Genomic DNA, 19,555 nt, shown 5'->3' on the forward strand with positions numbered 1-19,555 from the left:
CCTGCCTTTGCAACTTTCTTCCACCACACCTCCCACTGCAACATCCTCATTCCTTTTTGTAGCCACCTTCTCCCCCTCACATTTCCTGTCTTGCACACACTCTCTTCACCAACTCCCCCATCAAAAGGCAGCTCTTATCATTCATTCCCTCTGCTCCTAAATCCTCAGTTCTAAACCCTTACTTCTCCTCAAGCCAGCTCTTCGTCCATATCTCTTGGACCCCTTCCATGCAGAATGTTTCTCTGGTGACTCCCTCGATGCCAGCAACAACTTTCTTTATTTCTCACTGCTCCTCCAATATCAGATTATTTCTCTCTTCTATTCAGCAGGGGAGGTCCATGATTGGAGGTTCCTCATGGTAGACAAGTTAACAAGGTTCGATCACATGGAATAGAGGGAGAACTAGCTACTTGGATACAGAACTGGTTTGCAGGTGGAAGACAGAGGGTGGTGGTGGAGGGCTGCTTTTCAGACTGGAGACCTGTGATCAACAGGGTGCCACAAGGATCAGAACATAGGAGGTATGGTTAGTAAGTTTCCAGATGACACCAAAACTGGGGGTATGGCGGGCAGTGAAGATTACCTCCAAGTACAATGAGATCTTGATCAGATGGGTTCAATGGGCATGACTTTTATACACTTAATAGTAAGGTCCTGGGGAGTGTTGCTGAAACAAAGAGACCTCGGATCGCAGGTTCATAGTTCCTTGAAAGTAGAGTCACATGCAGATAGGTAGTGATGGTGACATTTGGTATCCTTGCCTTTATTGGTCAGCGTATTCTGTACAGGCGTTGGAAGGTCATGTTGCAGCTGCACAGGATATTAGTTAGGCCAATATTGGAATACTGCATGCAGTTCTGGTCTCCCTGATATAGGAATGAAGTTGTTAAACTTGAAAGGGTTCAGAAAAGATTTACAAGGACATTGCCAAGGTTGGAAAGTTTGAGCTATTGGAAGAGGCTGAACAGGCTGGAGCTATTTTCCTTGGAACGTCAGAGGCTGAGGGGTGGCCTTATAGAGATTTATAAAATCATGAAGGACATGCGTAGAATAAATAGACAAGATCTTTTCCCTGAAAAGAAAATCCAAAACTAGAGGGCATGGGTTTACTTTGAGAGGGGAAAGATTTAACAGGGATTTAAGGGACAAGCTTTTCATGTCAAAGACAGTGCGTGTACGGAACGAGCTGCCAGAGGAAGTGGTGTAGGCTGGTACAATTACAACATTTAAAAGGCATCTGCATGGGTATATGAATAGGAATCGTTTAGAGGGATATGGGCCAAATGCTGACAAATGGGTCGAGATTTATTTTGAATATCTGGTTAGCATGGACAAGTTGGGCCAAAGGTCTGTTTCCATGCTGTATATCTCTAATACTCTATGGCTAAGTTGGCCCTCACCATTTCCTTCCAATCAATATACAGAAGTGGCTTTTCTCCGATTTATCAGTGTGTGCGTGCAATTTCCCGGAAGACTTTGGAACTTTAGGAAGTGGCTCTGCTCACCGACTGAGTCTACTTTCAGCATTGAAGCAAACGATTGATCATTAGAGTGTGAAGTTCAAATGCTCAAACTAAGATTGTACTCAGCAGAAATATGCTCCAACTGGGACACATTTGTACATGTCTTTTTTTAGTTAAACACATGATGTACTGACTGAATCTAAAACAACAAAGCACGTTAATAATTGAGGATATAAAGTCATGACATTATGTTACTCGGCTGGTAATCCAGAGTCTGGGTTATTCATCAAACACAAGTTCAACTTCCGCTTTAGCAACTGAGGATTCAAATTCAATCAATGTTACTACAAGGAACCTTTTTTAAAATCGGTTACCAAAAATACTGTCAAAATTCTACCCATTATAAGTGTGGTAGGACTATTTCATTGATGAAAGTAAACTTAAAAAAGTCAAACAATTTGATCGAAATTGGGTTCTTCTTTGAAACAGAATTCTTTTACGACTCCATATTTAGTATTTTCTGTATAAGCATGTGTGTTGCATTAGTAATAAGCCTTCTACAAATATGAAAAGACATCCAGCATTTATGTCAAAGATTTACTGGATGCTACACTACCTTGTATGATTTCAGTGTCTAATGAAAAAAGAAGAGATGCGCCATCACCTTGTCGGACAAACACCAGAAGTTTGAGGGGATAACAAAGATTGTTAACACCAAAGAATGCAAAACATCCGGGTCCAAACTGTATCGATCAACCACTCCTGCTTCTCCAGAGCACCTTCAGATTAGTAGAAAGTGTACTCATATGTCATAAGTTATACATTTCCTTTCTTTATCTGATTAAATAATCTATTATAACTAAACTGTTGCTTCTTAAATACAATATGCTATCTAAAAACTGCTTACAAATGGCTGGCTGCCTTTGTTAGATAAGTGATCACAACTCACCTACTTCCTCAGAATCTAACAAATATGACCAGTCAGAGAGGGGGCCGGTTTGATTTCACTTTTCTTTTCCAAAATGACACCTAAATTTAATGCAGTTATTTTTATTACATGTGCAAACTATGCATTCCACCAGGGGATGGTTAGTAATTTGCCAAGTATTTGAATCAGACATGCTGAATTTTCATCTTGTGGCATTCAATAGCTTTCATTTTGGGCAACTTTTTAAAAAATCTGTTCTAGTGAAAAAGGTTGCAGACTCCAATCCAGATCCACAACAATAGCGTTGATTTAATTATCCTCTGAAACGACCTAGCAAGATAGAGGGGTGTATACAAGATGATAACTGCAAATGAGAAATAAATGTTTGTCTTGTCAATGTCACCAGATTTTGAATTAATTCAATAATGCATGAAAGTCACATGCAAGCATTAAGGTTAGATCATGTATCGATTATTATAATTTACATACCTTTCCCAAACAGGTGTATCATGACGTTCTTTAGAGTCTGCTTTAAGTCAAATTCAAGTAGTTTAACAGCTTCAAGTGTATGCCTTTCTTGCTTACAGGGTGTGCGGCATCCCTTCTCAAAAATGCAAAGTTCTTCACCATTTTTAACATTAGCAAACAACTGAAAAAAAAGATTCTGGTTAGATAAGTTATAGGAACTAGAAAATGTGATTTAACAACCATTTAGATAATGGTACTTCTCCCTAATTCTTTAGTTTTATTTTGAAAATGCCACAGGTTAATCATAATAAATTAATTCCATTAGTTTAAAGAAAAATACAATAAAGATATGCAGGACTGATTTTAATGCAATATAGCAAGTTTCATGCAACATTTTTGATGGACAAATTGGCTTAAAAATTCAGCAATGACAATGTTTATTTCAATATACATGAGGTCCCTGAATTATGAACCTACAAGTTATAAATGCTTGTACTTATGAACTTGACCTGATGCAGAGGTGTAATTTTAAAGATCTGATGTACAAACCTCTCCTGTACTTATGAATGGCCAAATTATATTGTCCTGCATTGTATTCCAACTTGTGTGCAAATTGAATTGCAAACGGACTGAGGACAGAACCTGTTTGCAACCTGGAGACAGCCCGTATACAGTTGTTTACATACTGTTTATTTACATCATTACACAAGCCCCGATACCACATCTGGCCAGTGACAAGTGCTGTTTTGTAGCAGCTCATAAGTAAAAATTACCTCATAAATAAAATTACTTTATAAATACTTTCAGTGATCCTGCCTACACAAATCTCTAGGGTAGAGAATTCAAAATGTTCACTACCCTCTAGGAGAAGAAATACCTTTGCATCTCAGTTTTAAATGAATGTCCCTTTAGTTGTATAACTATGTCCCTAATTTGAAATGCCTCCACTAATGGAAGCACCTCCTTAACGTCTACTCTGTCAAGCTCGTCAGAATCTTGTATGTTTCAGCAAAATCACACTTTATTCTTCTAAATACCTATGAATAAAGGCCTAACCTGTTTAACCATTCTTGATAAGTAAACCCCTTTTTGTCCCAAAAGGGACTTAGTGAATCTATTTTCAACTGATTCAAATTAGCACATCCTTTCTTAAATACGGGGATCAAAACTGTACACAATACTCCAGGACCTGCCCCACCAAAATCTTGTACAGCTGTACCAAGACTTCCCTGTTTTTAAAACTTCATTCTCTCTAGCAATAAATATCAAAATTAAATTTGCTTTCTTAATTACGTGTTGCACCTGCACACTCTCAGTGTGTTTCACGCACAAAAACAGCTAGATACCTCTGTGCCACACTTTTTGGAATCTCACCTCATTTGAATAATTGTCTGCCTTTTGATTCTTCCTGCATGACTTCACCCTTCACTCATATAGTTTTTGCCACTCACTCAACCTAAATCCCCCTGCAGATTCTTTCTGTCCTCATCCTAACATATCCTCCCAATTCTTTATGCATTATTACCAAATATGGATACAATACACACTGCCCCATCTGCCAAGTCACTAATATAGATAGTAAATAATTGAATCAGTGATAATGGGAACTGCAGACGCTGGAGAATCCAAGATAACAAAGTGTGGAGCTGGATGAACACAGCAGGCCAAGCAGCATCTTAGGAGCACAAAAGCTGACGTTTCGAGCTTAGACCCTTCATCCGCTCTCTGATGAAGGGTCTAGGCCCGAAACGTCAGCTTTTGTGCTCCTGATATGCTGCTTGGCCTGCTGTGTTCATCCAGCTCCACACTTTGTTATCTTATAGAGTAAATAATTGATGTTCCTTATGGTACTCTATTGGTTAAATATCTTTCCAACTTGAAAACGACCCATTAATCCCAATTCTGCCTTCTGTGTGTTAACCATCACTTAATCCATGATAAAGCATTACCCTCAAGACTATTAGATCCCACCTATTGCAGTAACTATGAACATACACCACTTTTGCAAATTTGTTAAACACAATTTCCCTTTCATAAAAACACATTGCTCTCTTTTATTATGTTATGCTTCTCTAAACATCCTACTTTTCCTTCTTAATAACAGACTAGCATTTTCCCAATAACAGATGTTGGGATAACTAGCCTATACATAGTTTCTTACTTTGGTCTCTCTCCCTCCTTGAAATGGGAGTCGTATTAGCAGTTATCCAATCTGCTAGACCCTTTGGGAATCAAATGAATTCTGGAATATCTCGATCAATGCCTCCGCCATCTCTGGTGGCAACTTCTTTAAAACCTCTGGATACAGGCCATCAGGCCCTGGTGACTTGTCTATCTTCAAGCCCATTAGATTATCAAATACTTTGTCCCAACTGACAGACTGCTAAAAGACCTTTTGTCCTATTGAAACTTGCTTTCACAGTCATTGAGATGTGCAGCACGGAAACAGACTCGTCATCCAATTCGTCCATGCCGACCTGGCATTCTAAATTAATCTAGTCTCATTTGCCAGCATTTGGTCCACATTCCTCTAAAATGTTCCTATTCATATACCCATCCAGATGCCTTTTAAATGTTGTAATTGTACCAGCCTTCACCACTTCCTATGGCAGCTCATTGCATACACGCACCACTCTCTACAAGAAGTTATCCATTAGGTCCTTTTTAAATCTTTCCCTTCTCACCTTAAATCTATGCCCTCTAGTTTTGAGTTCCCCCACCCCGGACAGAAAACCTTGTTTATTTACCTTATCTATGCCACTGATGAATTTATAAGCCTCTATAAAGTCACCCCTCAGCCTCCGATGCTCCATGGAAAATAGACCCAGTCTTTTTATTGTATCTCAGGATTGTTTCTAGTGTCCTCCACCATGTAGACTGATGCCAAATTTTGGCTCAAATTATCAGCCATTTCCCTGGTCCCAACTATCAATTCCACAGCCGCAACTTCCAAGTGTCCAACACTCACTTTAGCTACTCTGCCTTCTTGTGCCCTTTGAAGCTCTTGTTGTTTGTATTTGTTGCCAGTTTACTTTCATGATCAATGTGCTCCCTGTTTATTAGCTTTTTAGTCATCTGTTGGTGAATTCTAATACTATTCCAATTCTCTGGCCTACCAGTCATTTTTGCCACTTTGAATGCTTTAGTTTTCAACTGGATATACGCCTTTACAAACTTTGTTAACCATGGGTGGTTATCTAGTCCTTCTTTCTGATCAGAATAAATTTTTGTTATAGTGATGAAATATCTGTTTAAATGTCAGCTACTGACCTTTCCCTTAGTCCATTTTCCCAGTTTGCTTGAGACAAATTTTTCTTCATACCTCTGTAGTTGTTCTTATTTAAGTTGACAACACTATTTTGAGACCCGAGTTGCTCTCCCCAAAATTCATTTCAAAGTTTATTCACATTATTGTTGCTAACGCTGAGAGTCCTTCACTACAATGTCTCATATTACACATTACCTTTTCTAAAATAGCCTGTTCCTGGGTATGTTGTGCAATGACTTTTGTTCTAGTTTGTTTCAAATCTCTACAGTTCTAAGAAAGGCCACCGACTGAAACGTTAGCTAATTTATTTTTCTTCACAGATGCTGCCAGACAAGCTGAGCTTTTCCAGCAACTCCTGTTTTTGTCTCTGCAATTCTGTTTTACAACATGGCAAAAGATACTGGCCTTTATCCACTGACAAAATCAAACAATAAAAATTCTGCTTGATGCAAATATTTAAAGAGGTAACTAAGAAATAATATCAGTCAACTCTTACCTCATGTTTTGAAAATAGTCTGACCCCTTCCATTTGATGGAAGACTGGATAGTGGCTGCTGTCAATTTCATCTCGCCGATAGACATCGCCCACTACCAGAAAGGCATTGAGGCCTGCACGAATAAGATCATGCTGATGAGCAGATGTGTGAGCCCGGAGCATATTAGTTTGATTCAGGTAAAAGTTATCTCCCTTCTTCCTGCTTGCGTGATCCACTGGTATGAGCAAACTGTCAAAGTTCTGCTCTGTGGTAACCACAGGAGACAGGTTATCATACACTGAAAACATTGGATTTCTATTACGATTCAAATACTGCGTATAAAAATGTTTCTTAATGCGTTCTTTAATGAGCCATAAAGGATGATTTCTCTGGTTATGTAAACTTTTCCCCACTTTGGACAATATTTTTGGTGTAATATTTGTATAATCATCTCGGCAGTAGAATTTCCCGAAGACTTCAATCAAGTCAGGAGATGTTGTACTAGCTGCTGGACCTGATGTTATGCATCTGAGCTGCTTTATATTTCCACCAGCATCTCTTGATTGCAACTGAAGAAACCGTAAAGCCTTTTGAAACTGCAGATATGACAGGAATTCACGAGGTATCTTCATCATTGTCGATCTTACCTGGGGAAATAAAGTTGCTTAGCTCCAATATTCAACTTGTACATCACTCATATGCATAGAATAACAAAAGGACCAGAAGAATATTAGAATTCAGCATCTCCAACTGATACACATTGGAACAAAATGTCACTTATGAACTTTGGACATGTTGGATGTAGATTTTTTGCAAATATCATTAAGTCAATTTAGACAATAAATGTTGACATGGATTAATAAAGAAGATAAACAAATAAAATACTTGGGAAAACTCCAGGAAGATGCCAAATGTTTTTGTTTCATCACTTGCAGTATTTCATTGCAAATTATCAAAGATCTTTGAATGAATCAACTATGTTGATATCAGAAATTCAGAAAATAGTGAGTAACAAGATTCAGTTATAATGTAAAATAACTGCAAAAGCTTAACTGAAACTAGACGGAAAAGTTCATTTTCACAAGGTGACTGAAATGCTAGTGAGAAAAGGAGGAATTAAAGGAAGATTTGTTTTGTTCACTGAAGTTTATTATGTTGAGCAAGAGTTGTGAATCAGACAACAGAGTTTTTGAGAAGGTGTGTGTGCACACGTATATGCATGCATCTATTAAAAAGAGACAGCGAGAGATCGAGAGTAACTAAAGGACTGGGCAGTAGGGACAGAGTTTGTCTTCTGGTCTAAGTTACAATGAGTCATAATTAACGTGAAGATCGTCTTTGTTATGTCAAAAGAGAAAAGACAATTCCAGCAGTTGCTAAAGCAGTGAGATAATCATGTTTTTAAGAATATCTATACCAAAATTGTAACACTCAAACCTGATGTGACAGAAAAAAGAGATAACACAATGTGGAGCTGGAGGAACACAATGGACTGGGCAGCATCAGAGGAGCAGTAAGATTGATGTTTCAGGTCGAGACCATTCTTCAGAAATCTGAAAGTTGAATCAGCATGGTTCAGAAGTTGATTAGAACGAACATGCAGCAAGAAAACACATAGCATCTAAGAAACTCAAGAGGCAGGAAAGTAGACAACAAAGAAAAAGATGCTGCCGGACAAGGTCACATTCTCCAAGAAGGACGGAAGGTGTAACAGGAATAGGAGGGAAGAAAGGATAATTTGCTTGAAAAATGTTACAAAAAACCACTTCCATTGTTTGTGCAGGATAGAAGATGGAAAAAGAATTGGCAAACGGGAGGGCTTCACAAGAGGAAGGCTAAGTTTCAGTCAAAGTTGAACCATTTTCAGATGACCAAACTCTGCCAAGTGGAGAAGAAATATTACATAAACAGGTATAGTGCCAAGACTGCATTTTTCAAGAAGCAACATCATTTTGGTTAACAATCCCTGACAATGAAGGTGTGGCTACTGTATAATTCTGTTTTGTAGCACACTTCTGAGAAATAGATTTCTGAAATGTTACATCAAGTTTACCAAGGGAGCCACAATAGATTTAAGTCTAGTTAATATACAATCTTGAATAAAAGAGAAAAAGTACAATCAAATTTCAAACAAGCATTTCACAAATATTCTTCAGCCACATCTCATTCATGTTGAGCAAAGAAATAAAATGTTTCCTATTTCCTGATTTAACTGTTGAAACTTTAACAAATTTTCCCTCTTCAACATAAGACATGCATCATTAATCATTACTTTACAATTGCAAAGCCTTACACAGAACACACACAAAATTTCTCCCTAAGAAATTGCATGCAATTTCTCAAATTTAATAGCACTGCACAGCATATGGTCAAGTCAGACAGATTATGTTAAAGTCTCCTTCAAAGTTTTAAATGAACACTTTTGCGCCATTTTAACGTTTTAAGGGGTGTAATTCTCAAAAATTGTTGATAACATCATAAAAAATTAAGATTTTACATAAATTTAAGTTGATTAGCATGAGAGGAATGCAAAAGTACACTGTTTGTTGAGGTAGAACAGGGAACTTTTACTCTACATCGGCTGTGCAATTCCTGGTGTAACATATTTTATCCAACAGTATTGCAAAAATGTAGCTTTATACAATGAGAACCCAATTTCACAGATCACAAAGGTTCAACTATCAGTTCATGTTCATTTAGTTGATCTCTATTGCAGCAGCAGCCAGAATAGTACAACTGACCTCAATACAGAATGGCAGAGTTTGCTAGCACTTCCAACAAGATTTACAATCTAATGGCCTTGTTGACTCAAGGTTTGAGAGCAACTGCAGCATCTTTACTGCCATGCAATATTAGATCAACTGATGCAGTTCTTGAATTGTGAATACCATGATGAGAACAGGATGTGGATAGTCAATTAGCTAAATCACACACATTAAAAGGCTCCTATATGAAGTATGGTCATTTGAACAAGGTAATGGAGGGTGATCAGTACTCATGGCATAGCGTTTCGATAAAGAGTAAATATCTTCACAACAAGAGATGGAAAAAGAAATATTGGAGAAAGTAAGTTAAAAGCGTTCCATCCTTCTTAAACTGACGAAGATTTCATAAACTACATGAGATGTTCTGAAAGGTAGTCATCTAGTTGGAAAGTAAATATTCAATAAATGGATCATAGTTCATTAGCAACTCTTTTTATAAGCAAATCTACCTCCCATTTTTTGACCTGTATGCTATTTGGGAAGGATGAGGTAATAAAAATTAAGTTTTGCCAGGTCTTCTAGCCTATATGACACTAGGAAGATAGGACAGTGTCTCCTTCCTTTGCTTCTGTGCATTTCATATCGTTGTACAATGGCATTTATATCTATGCCCCAACAGGACACATGAGGATGCCTGGGAAATAAACTTATCAATCATTCAGTGACAAACTACAGCCAATACAAAAGGTTTAACGTAAATATTGATTTCCCACTAAAACAGCACATACGTTACTTAATGAAATATTAATTGAAAATTGCATTGTGATAGACCTACCCAATTAATAAACTTGACTTAATATTATTTTCCACATTTTTCTACCGCGTTCTGCAGAGTTTCCTCATATCGTTTATCACCGAGGGTGTAGACTGGTAACCTGATTCTGAAACTCACTAACGCCAAACTGATTCTATCCACAAAAAAAAACTCCAAAGTAATCCAGCCAAACAAGTTACCCTCCCTGTGTATAAGAACATAGTTAGCACTTTAACAGGGAAATGAAATTCAGAACACAGTCATTGAGTTATACAGCATGGAAACTGACCCTTCAGTCCAACTCGTCCACATCTACCATGTTTCCAAGCTAAACTAGTCCCACCTGCCTGCACTTGGCCCATTTCCCTCTAAATCTTTCCTATTAATGAACTTATCCAGATGTCTTTTAAACATTGTAACTGAAACTCTAACAAATTTTAATCCACCACTTTCTCTGCCAGTTCAATCCACACATGAACCACTGTGTTAAAAAAAACGTGCCCTTCATGTCCTTTTTAAATCTTTCTCCTCTCACCTTGAAAATATGCTCCTGAGTTTTGAATTCCCCCACGAGGGAAAACAATCTTGTTTTTCACCTCATCTATGCTCTTCATCATTTTATAAACCTTACTCATGTTAACCTTCAACTTCTTATGCTCCAGTGAAAGAAGTCCCAGCCTTTCAAGTCAATTTTTATAACTCAAATCCTCCACACCTTGAGCATCCTGGTAAATCTTTTCTAAACCCTCCTCAATTTAATAATATCCGTCCTATAACAGAATGGCCAGAAGTGCACACAGTACTCCATAAGAGGCCTCACCAACATCTAGTGCAACCTCAACATGACATTCCAATTTCCACTGTCAAAGGTCTGAACAATGAAGGCAAGCATGCTAAATACCTTCTTAACTACCCTGTCTACGTGTGATGCAAATTTCAAACAACTACGTACCTGAACCCCTAGATCTCTCTATTCTACAACACTACCAAGGGCTCTGCAATCAGTTATATAAGTCCTGTCCTTGATAGTTTTACCAAACGGCAATAAACTAATTTCTATCCACTATTCCTCAGCCAACTGACCCAATTGATCAAGATCTTTGTTATCCAAGACAAACTTCTTCATTTTCCACTATACCACCAATTTACTAAACATATATACTCTTATATAAACCTATATTCTCATTCAAATGATTTATGCAAATGACAAACTAAAGCATATCTAGTATCATATGGAGCACCACTGGTCACAGGCCTCCAGTCCAAAACACAATGCTTGACCACCACCGTCTGTCCTCTCAAGCATTCTGTATCCAATTGACAAACTCACCCTTTACTAACTTAACGACTTTACTAATTGGTCTACCTTGTGGAATCTTGTCAAAGGCTTTACTAAAGTAGACAATATCTACCACCCTGCCCTCACTCTTTTTGGTTACTTCATTTAAAAAAACTCAAATCAAGTTTGACAGACATGGTTTTCCTTGCACAAAACCATGCTGACTATCCCTAATCAATCGTTGCTTCTCCAAAAGCATGTAAATCCCAACTTTCAGAATCACCTTCAACAACTTACCCACCACCAATGTCAGACCCACAAATCTATATTTTCCCAGCTTCTCCTTACAGCCTTTCTTAAAAATGGCACATTAGCCACCTGTCAATCCTCCAGTTCACCACCTGTGTTTATAGATGATACAAATATATCTTTAAGGTTTTAACAAAGTTTTGTAGCTTGGGTTGTGGGCAAAGTTTTGACTCGCTTGCTGAGCTGGCTTGTTTTCATTCAGACATCTCATCACCACGCTAGGTAACATCATCAGTGAGGCCTCTGATGAAGCGATGTTGTTCTACTCCACTTGGAATTTATACGATCTGGTCCATTATGATGAGTAGTGTCATTTCCAATTTTGTTCTGTTTAGGTTTGCATATGGGGTATGATTCTGTTTGTTGATTGCATTATGGGTTGAGAACCATGCCTCTAGAAATTGCCTTGCACGTCTATGTTTAGCTTGGGCTACTATGGCTATGTTGTCCCAGTTAAACTGATGGCCTTCATTGTCCGTGTGTACTGAAATTAAGGACAGTTTGACGTGTTGTTTTGCTGCCATCTGATGTTCTTGTGTTCTGATGGCTAGTTTCTTTCCTGTTTGTTGGATGTAATGTTTGTGCCAGCTGTTGCATGGTATTTTGTAAAATACGTTGATTATATATGCTGTGGGGAATGTGGTCTTTAAACTTTGAGTGTTTATCAGAGTGGCTGTGAACTTGTGTGCTATCATAATTCCTAGTGGTTGTAGGAGTCTTGCTGTCAGTTCTGATATGTTCTTGGTGTAGGGCAGTGTGGCCAGTGTGTTAGGGTGTACGGTGTCCTCTAGTTGTTGTCTGTTTTGTAGCCAACTGTGGATGCAGTTGTGGGGATATACAAAATCTTCACTCTGAATGGATAAGTGCTCTTCCTCTTTCCCACATAATTCAGGTGTGTTGCAGTGAGTGGTGGCCTGTTTAAATAGTGTTCAAATACAGCTTTGTCTGAGGACTTTGGGGTGGTTGCTGTGGAAGTTGAGGATTTGGTCAGTGTTGGTTGCTTTCCTGTATGCCGAGGTTTGGAAGTCTCCATTGGTCATACATTCAACTCTGACATCCAGAAACGGAAACCGATTGTTGTTTTCTTCTCCTCTTGTGAATTTAATCCCAGTTAATACACTGTTAATGAGGTGGTGGGTCTTTTCTAGTTTGGTGCATGATATAATGACAAATGTGTCGTCCACGTACCAGATCCACAGGTTAAGTTGAATGGGGAGGGTAGCGTGTACTGGTCTTTGCATGACTGCCTCTGTGAGCAGTCCTGAGATGGGTGACCCTATGAGTGTGCCATTGATCTGTTTGTATACTTGACCATTAAAGACCAAGTGTGTGGTGGGGCACAAGTCTAGTATTTGGAGTATGTTATCATTGCTGATGGTGCTGCTGGTCTGTGTTTCTGTTTCCTTTAGAAACATGGCCAGTACTACTTTGGCTAGTGGGATGTCAAATGATGTGGATAAAGCTGTGGCGGCAAAGGATACCATAATCTCGTCGTCACTGATTTTTATGTTCTTGAGGAAATTGAGGAATTCTTGAGTTAAGTGGTAGGAATGGAGTGATCCATCAACTGGATGTTTCAGTCTCTGTTGTTGGTTGTTGGCTAGTTTGTGTGAAGGTGTGCCTGGTAGGTAGAAAATGGGTCTGAGGGGGATGTTGGTTTATGTACTTTTAGAAAATCCATAGAAGCTTGAGGTGTGGCAGGTTTTGGGGTGGGGGGGGGCGGCGGCGCGGCAGCAGTGAGTTGGTGTTCATGTCTTCTGGTTTCATGCTCACATAGACTGTCTTGGTTATCTGTCCTCCATTCTTTAGTCTCTTCTAGTGTCTGGGTGATCCTATCACCTAGCTGCGGTGTATGCTCTAAAGCCACCTGTTGGTAAGTGTTTGTATCTGTGAGTACAGCTGGTCCTTTGTCAACATAGTCCGTTTTGTTCGGAATAACATTCATGCGCCCTTTGTCTTCTGGTAGGATTATAATGTACATGTAATAATCAGCTTCTATTTCTGGACTCAGAGTTGAATGTATGATCCACAGAGAATTCCAAATCCCAAGATAGAGAAAGACAACACACACTGACCAAATCTTTAGCTTCCACTGGTACCACCCCAACATCCACAAACAAAGTTGTATTAGAACATTATTTAAACATGCCATCATTGACTGCAACATGCCAGAACTATGAAGGCAAGAAGAGCACCTATACAAAATCTTCGCTATGAAAGGATATTCCTGCAACTTCATCCGCAGGTGCCTACTAAATAGACACAGTATGCCCGAATACACTAGTCACACTGCCTGACATCTAGAACATATCAGAACTGACCAGGGTCCTATGACCACTAGGAATTATGGTGGCACATAAGCCCACAGCCAGTCCATGACAAATACTCACAAAGTCTAAAGACCCCATTCTCACAATATGCAGAACCAACGCAGTTTACAAAACACATGCAATGACTGCCACAAACATTACATCCAACACACAAAAAGGAAACTATCCATCAGAATACATGAACATCAGATAGCAGCAAAATGACACGACAAAGGTGCCTTAATATCGGTGCATTCGGACAATGAAGGCCATTAGTTTAACTAGGGCAACGTAGCCATAGTAGCCCAAGCCACACGTAGACACGCACGGGAATTCCTAGAGGCATGGTTCTCAACCAATAATGCAATCAACAAACGCAGAGAATTGGACCCCATATGCAAACCTACACAGAACAAAACCAGAAATGACATTACTCGCCATAGTGAACCAGACAGTGTAAATTCCAAGTGGAGTAGAACATCATCGCTTCATTGGAGGCCTCGCCGATGATGAGATTTCTGAACAAAAACAAGCCAGCTCAGTGAGCAAGTCAACAGCCTGACAAATATTTCTGCTAAGGAGGAATTGTAAGGCCCTAACTTCCCACAATGTCTTGGGATACACTTGATCAGGTCCTGGAGATTTATCTACCTTTATGTTTTCTATGACCTCCAGCATTTCCTCTAATATGAACTGTTTTCAAAACAATATTTATTTCCCCAAGTTCTCTAGCCGCCATTTCTTTCTCAACAGTAACACTAATTATTCATGTTTCCCATCTCATGAGGTTCAACAAAAGATGACCTTGTTGATCTTTAAGGGGTCCTACATGAAACACAGCAGGCCCCAATCTGCTTTTTAATGCTCTAAAGAACAGCATATACCTTTATGACAGTGTGATGAATTTTCCTGTGTTTAGTCTGGCTCTATTGAATTGCCCTGGAGTAGGATACAGAAGTAATTCCAGCAGAAAAGGTCACATGTCAACAACAGAACATTATGAGCAAACAAACCCCCGGCGTGGATATTTTCCACATATATTGCCTCAGACTTTCCTGGTTCATATATCTGTGGGTAACCATTCAGATGTTGCACTACCTTTGAGCTAGGAAGAGGGAAACCAAAAAAGAAGCCAGGCGTTTTGTACTGGATTATTGCCTGGTGATCCCTGCCGGAAAGTGCAAACGTACAAAACCTAGTGTGCAAAAGATTAGCTTAAATTCATTCACAGATTGTGGGTGTCACTGGTAAACATCTCAAATTCAGCCCAGTCCCCGCTACTGCATCCCACCACCAGCCCACCTCCCTAACCAGTTCTTCCTTCCACCTATGCCCCACCCCCATCTCCTACCTACTAACCTCATCCCACCTCCTTGACCTGTCCATCCTCCCTGGACTGACCTATCTACTCCCTAACTCCCCATCTACACTCACCTTTACTGGCTCCGTCCCCACCTCTTTGACCTGTCTGTCTCCCCTCCACCTGTCTTCTCCTCTATCCATCTTCTATCCGCCTGCCCTTCTCTCCCTATTTATTTCAGAACCCCCTTCCCCTCCCCAGCTTCTGAAGAAGGGTCTCGGCCCGAAATATCAGCCTTCCTGCTCCTATGATGCTGCTTGGCCTGCGGAGTTCATCCAGCTCTGCACCTTGTTATTTCATTGCCCAAGCCCAGTTTTCCTGTGACGGTGGTGACAGGCCCTCCCCTTGAAATATTTAACATAACTGAATGTCTTGATCAATGACTCCTTATAGTTAGCTGACAAGAGTACATAGAACATAGAACATTGCAAAGTACAGCACAGTACAGGCCCTTCGGCCCATGATGTTGTGCCTTGGATTAATCCTAACCTACACTCCCCTCAATTCACTGCTGTCCATGTGCATGCCCAGCAGTCGCTTAAATGTCACTAATGACTCTGCTTCCACGACTACCACTGGCAATCTATGGTGGTAACCATAGGAAGAGGGGGGGGAGAGAGAGGGGGGGGAGAGAGAGGGGGGGGAGAGAGAGGGGGGGGAGAGAGAGGGGGGGGGAGAGAGAGGGGGGGGAGAGAGAGGGGGGGGAGAGAGAGGGGGGGGAGAGAGAGGGGGGGGAGAGAGAGGGGGGGGAGAGAGAGGGGGGGGAGAGAGAGGGGGGGGACTCTCTGGGTGAAGAACCTCCCTCTGACGTCTCCTCTATACCCTCCTCCTAACACCTTAAAACTATGACCCCTCGTGGCAGTCAATCCTGCCCTGGGGAAAAGTCTCTGGCTATCGACTCTATCCATGCCTCTCATTACCTTGTACACCTCGATCAGGTCACCTCTCTTCCTCCTTCTCTCTAGAGAGAAAAGTCTGAGCTCAGTCAACCTCTCCTCATAAGACAAGCCCTCCAGTCCAGGCAGCATCCTGGTAAACCTCCTTTGCACCCTCTCCAAAGCCTCCACATCTTTCCTATAATAGGGCGAATAAAACTGGGCACAATATTCCAAGTGTGATCTCACCAGGGTTTTGTAGAGCTGCAGCATAACCTCGCGGCTCTTAAACTTGATCCCCCTGTTAATGAAAGCCAAAACACCATATGCTTTCTTAACAACCTTATCCACCCGGGTGGCAACTTTGAGGGAACTATGCACTTGAACACCAAGATCCCGTTCTTCCTCCACACTGCCGAGAATCCTGCCTTTAATCCTACATTCAGCATTTAAGTTCGACCTTCCAAAATGCATCACTTCGCATTTATCCAGGTTGAACTCCATCTGCCATTTCTCAGCCCAGCTCTGCATTCTGTCAATGTCTCGCTGCAGCCTGCAATAGCCCTCGATACTATCAACAGCACCTCCAACCTTTGTGTCGTCAGCAAACATACTAACCCACCCCTCAACCTCCTCATCCAAGTCATTTATAAAAACTACAAAGAACAAAGAACAAAGCCCTGCGGGACACCACTCAGCACTGACTTCCAGGCAGAATACTTACCATCTACAACCATTCTCTGCCTCCTGTCAGCCAAACAATTCTGAATCCAGACAGCCAAATCACCCTGTATCCCATACCTCCTGACTTTATGAATGAGCCTGCTGTGGGGAACCTTATCAAATGCCTTGCTGAAGTCCATGTACACCACATCCACTGCTCGACCCTCGTCAACCTGTCTCATGACTTCCTCAAAGAACTCAATAAGATTTGTAAGGCATGACCTGCCCCTCACAAAGCCATGCTGACTTCCTTTAATCACGCTATGCTTTTCCAAATAGTCATAAATCCTATCCCTCAGAATTCTTTCCAAAACCTTGCTGACCACAGACGCAAGACTGACTGGTCTGTAATTTCCAGGGATTTCCCTATTCCCTTTCTTGAAAAGAGGAACAACATTTGCCTCCCTCCAATCTTCCGGTACGACTCCCGTGGAGAGTGAGGAAGCAAAGATCTTTGCCAGTAAAAAAAGGGTTAATTAAATTCATGTTAGTCCTCTAGATAATGAGTCTGGGGAGGTTGGGATATGATAGATGAATTGAATAGACACTGTGTGTTGGTCTTCACTAGAGTGGATACAAGTAGCATCCTGGAAATAGCTGTAAATCATAAATTGAAAGGGGGGGGAGGAACTCAAAACAATTAAAATCACCAGGGAAGTAGTACGGAGGAAATTATTGAACCTGAGTTGACAAGTGCCAGGTCCTGATGGATTTCATCCTAGGGTCTGAAAAGAAGTAGGTAGTGAGATAGTTGATGTGCTGATTTTAATTTTCTAAAACTCTTTACAAATGGGTAAGATTCCTTTAGTTTGGAAAAATAGGTAATGTAATTCCTCTTTTCAAAAAGGCAGGGAGTGAGAAGCCAGGAGACTACATACCAGTTGGTTGAAAATCTAACCATTGGGAAAATGTTAGAAGCTATTATTAAAGATGTTATAACAGGGCACTCGTTTAAGTTCAAGGTAATCGGGCAGAGTCATAGTTTTAGCAAAGGAAAATCATGTTTAATTAATTTATTGGAGATCTTCAAAGTAGTAAACTGTGCTGTAGGAAAAGGGTAACTAGAGGATGTATAATACTTATCAAATATCTTCTGGAAATGTAAGTGCCACATCAAAGGTTACTGTGGAAAATAAAAGCTCATGATGGATGGAGTAACGTACTGGTACAGACAGAACAGCAGCTGATTAACAGGAAGCAGAGAGTAGGCACAAATGGATCTTTTTCAAGATGGCAGGATGCCATAAGTTGGGTGCCACAGGGGTTGGGTGCTGGTCACCATACATATAGAAGGGCATTAATCACTGGAAGCAGCTCAGAGTAGGTTTACTAGTGTAAATATCTGGAATGAGTGGATTGCATTGTAGGGAAATATCACACAGGCCAGGCCTGTATCTTCTGGAGTTTGGAAGAGAATGAGAGAAGACAGAACTGAATCCTACAAAAACCTGAAGGGATTTGCCTGGATGAATGTTGAAACAATGTTTTGGGAGCATCTAAAACTAGGGGATCATAATTTTAAAGTAACAAGTTTCCCATTTAAGCCAGAAGTGAGGGAACTTTTTTTTTATTTCAGATGGGTGACAGTCTTAAGAATCCCTTTCTTCAAAAACAAGTGGATGCAGAATTAAATATTTTTGAGGCAAAGTTTGATAAGATTCTTGATTATGAGGGAATGAAAGATTACGGGAATATGCAGGAATGTAGAATTGAGATTAAAATCAGACAAGCTTCTTGAATGTCGTTGAAGTTGTACTCATTCAGGCAAGTGGAGAGTATTCAAACACACTCCTGACTTGTGCCTTATACACGGCAAACAGGCTTCAGGGAGACAGGAGATAAATTATTCGCTGGAGAACTCCCCACCTCTGACCAACTCTTATTTGTAGCCAGAGTATTTATATATCTGGTCCAATTCTGTTTCTAGTCAGCAGCAACTCCAGGGATGTTGTTTAAGAAGGTTCTAGCAATAGTAATGCCACTGAATTCTCTCATTAAAAGATAGTTATTGCCTGGAAGTTCTGTGATGCAAATGTTTCTTGCCACTAATTAGCCCAAGCCTGTATGATGCTCACATATTTTTGCATGTGCACACAGACTATTTGAGATTTCATTAATGATATTCAACATTTGATCAGCCAAGAGCAAATATTGATACTACTGACCTTATGATGGAAGGTCATTGATGAAACAGCTGAAGATGGTTGGGCCCTGAGGAGCTCCTGCATTGATATCAAATTCTCCAAAAAACACAAAAAGGATCTAATTTCATTTTCTCTAATTAAAAATACAGGCCTTTATGTTATTCGTCTTGTAAGAGTGGAAGCAACATACTCAACCACATGCACAGATGCTAAGGATGTTACTGCATTGTGAACAGTATTTGAAATTCTAGTAGAGGTGTCCACTAATTATATCACCAGTATCTTGATGGATGGCCAGCCTCAAAATGTGTGACATTCAGTAAAATCTACTTGTGAGACTAAGCCTTTAAAATATTATCTCCTGCCTTGCACACTGAAATTGTTCCTTTGGAGTCTTGTGGTGCCAGAGGAAAAAATGAATTGCAAACCTGGTC

General features: G+C 40.1%; 1 protein-coding gene across 17 annotated transcripts in view; it reads right to left on the reverse strand.

Moving 5' to 3' along the window:
• The window catches only part of fars2 (phenylalanyl-tRNA synthetase 2, mitochondrial), a 380,692-nt gene that overhangs the window by 274,201 nt on the left and 86,936 nt on the right, over positions 1-19,555 (reverse strand). For 10 of the 17 annotated variants that reach the window (XM_048520868.2, XM_048520843.2, XM_059652291.1 and 7 more), the window contains 2 exons: positions 6,624-7,250; positions 2,881-3,040 (listed from right to left, as the gene is read on the reverse strand). In XM_048520868.2, the coding sequence (XP_048376825.1) occupies positions 2,881-3,040; positions 6,624-7,250 (787 nt within the window). Of the gene's footprint in view, positions 1-2,880; positions 3,041-6,623; positions 7,251-8,040; positions 8,157-19,555 lie in introns of those variants that run through there. The other 7 variants (XM_059652273.1, XM_059652271.1, XM_059652262.1 and 4 more) reach the window with 1 other exon arrangement.

Source organism: Stegostoma tigrinum, chromosome 2 (assembly GCF_030684315.1).
Source record: "Stegostoma tigrinum isolate sSteTig4 chromosome 2, sSteTig4.hap1, whole genome shotgun sequence".
NCBI classification, from domain to species: Eukaryota; Metazoa; Chordata; class Chondrichthyes; order Orectolobiformes; family Stegostomatidae; genus Stegostoma; species Stegostoma tigrinum.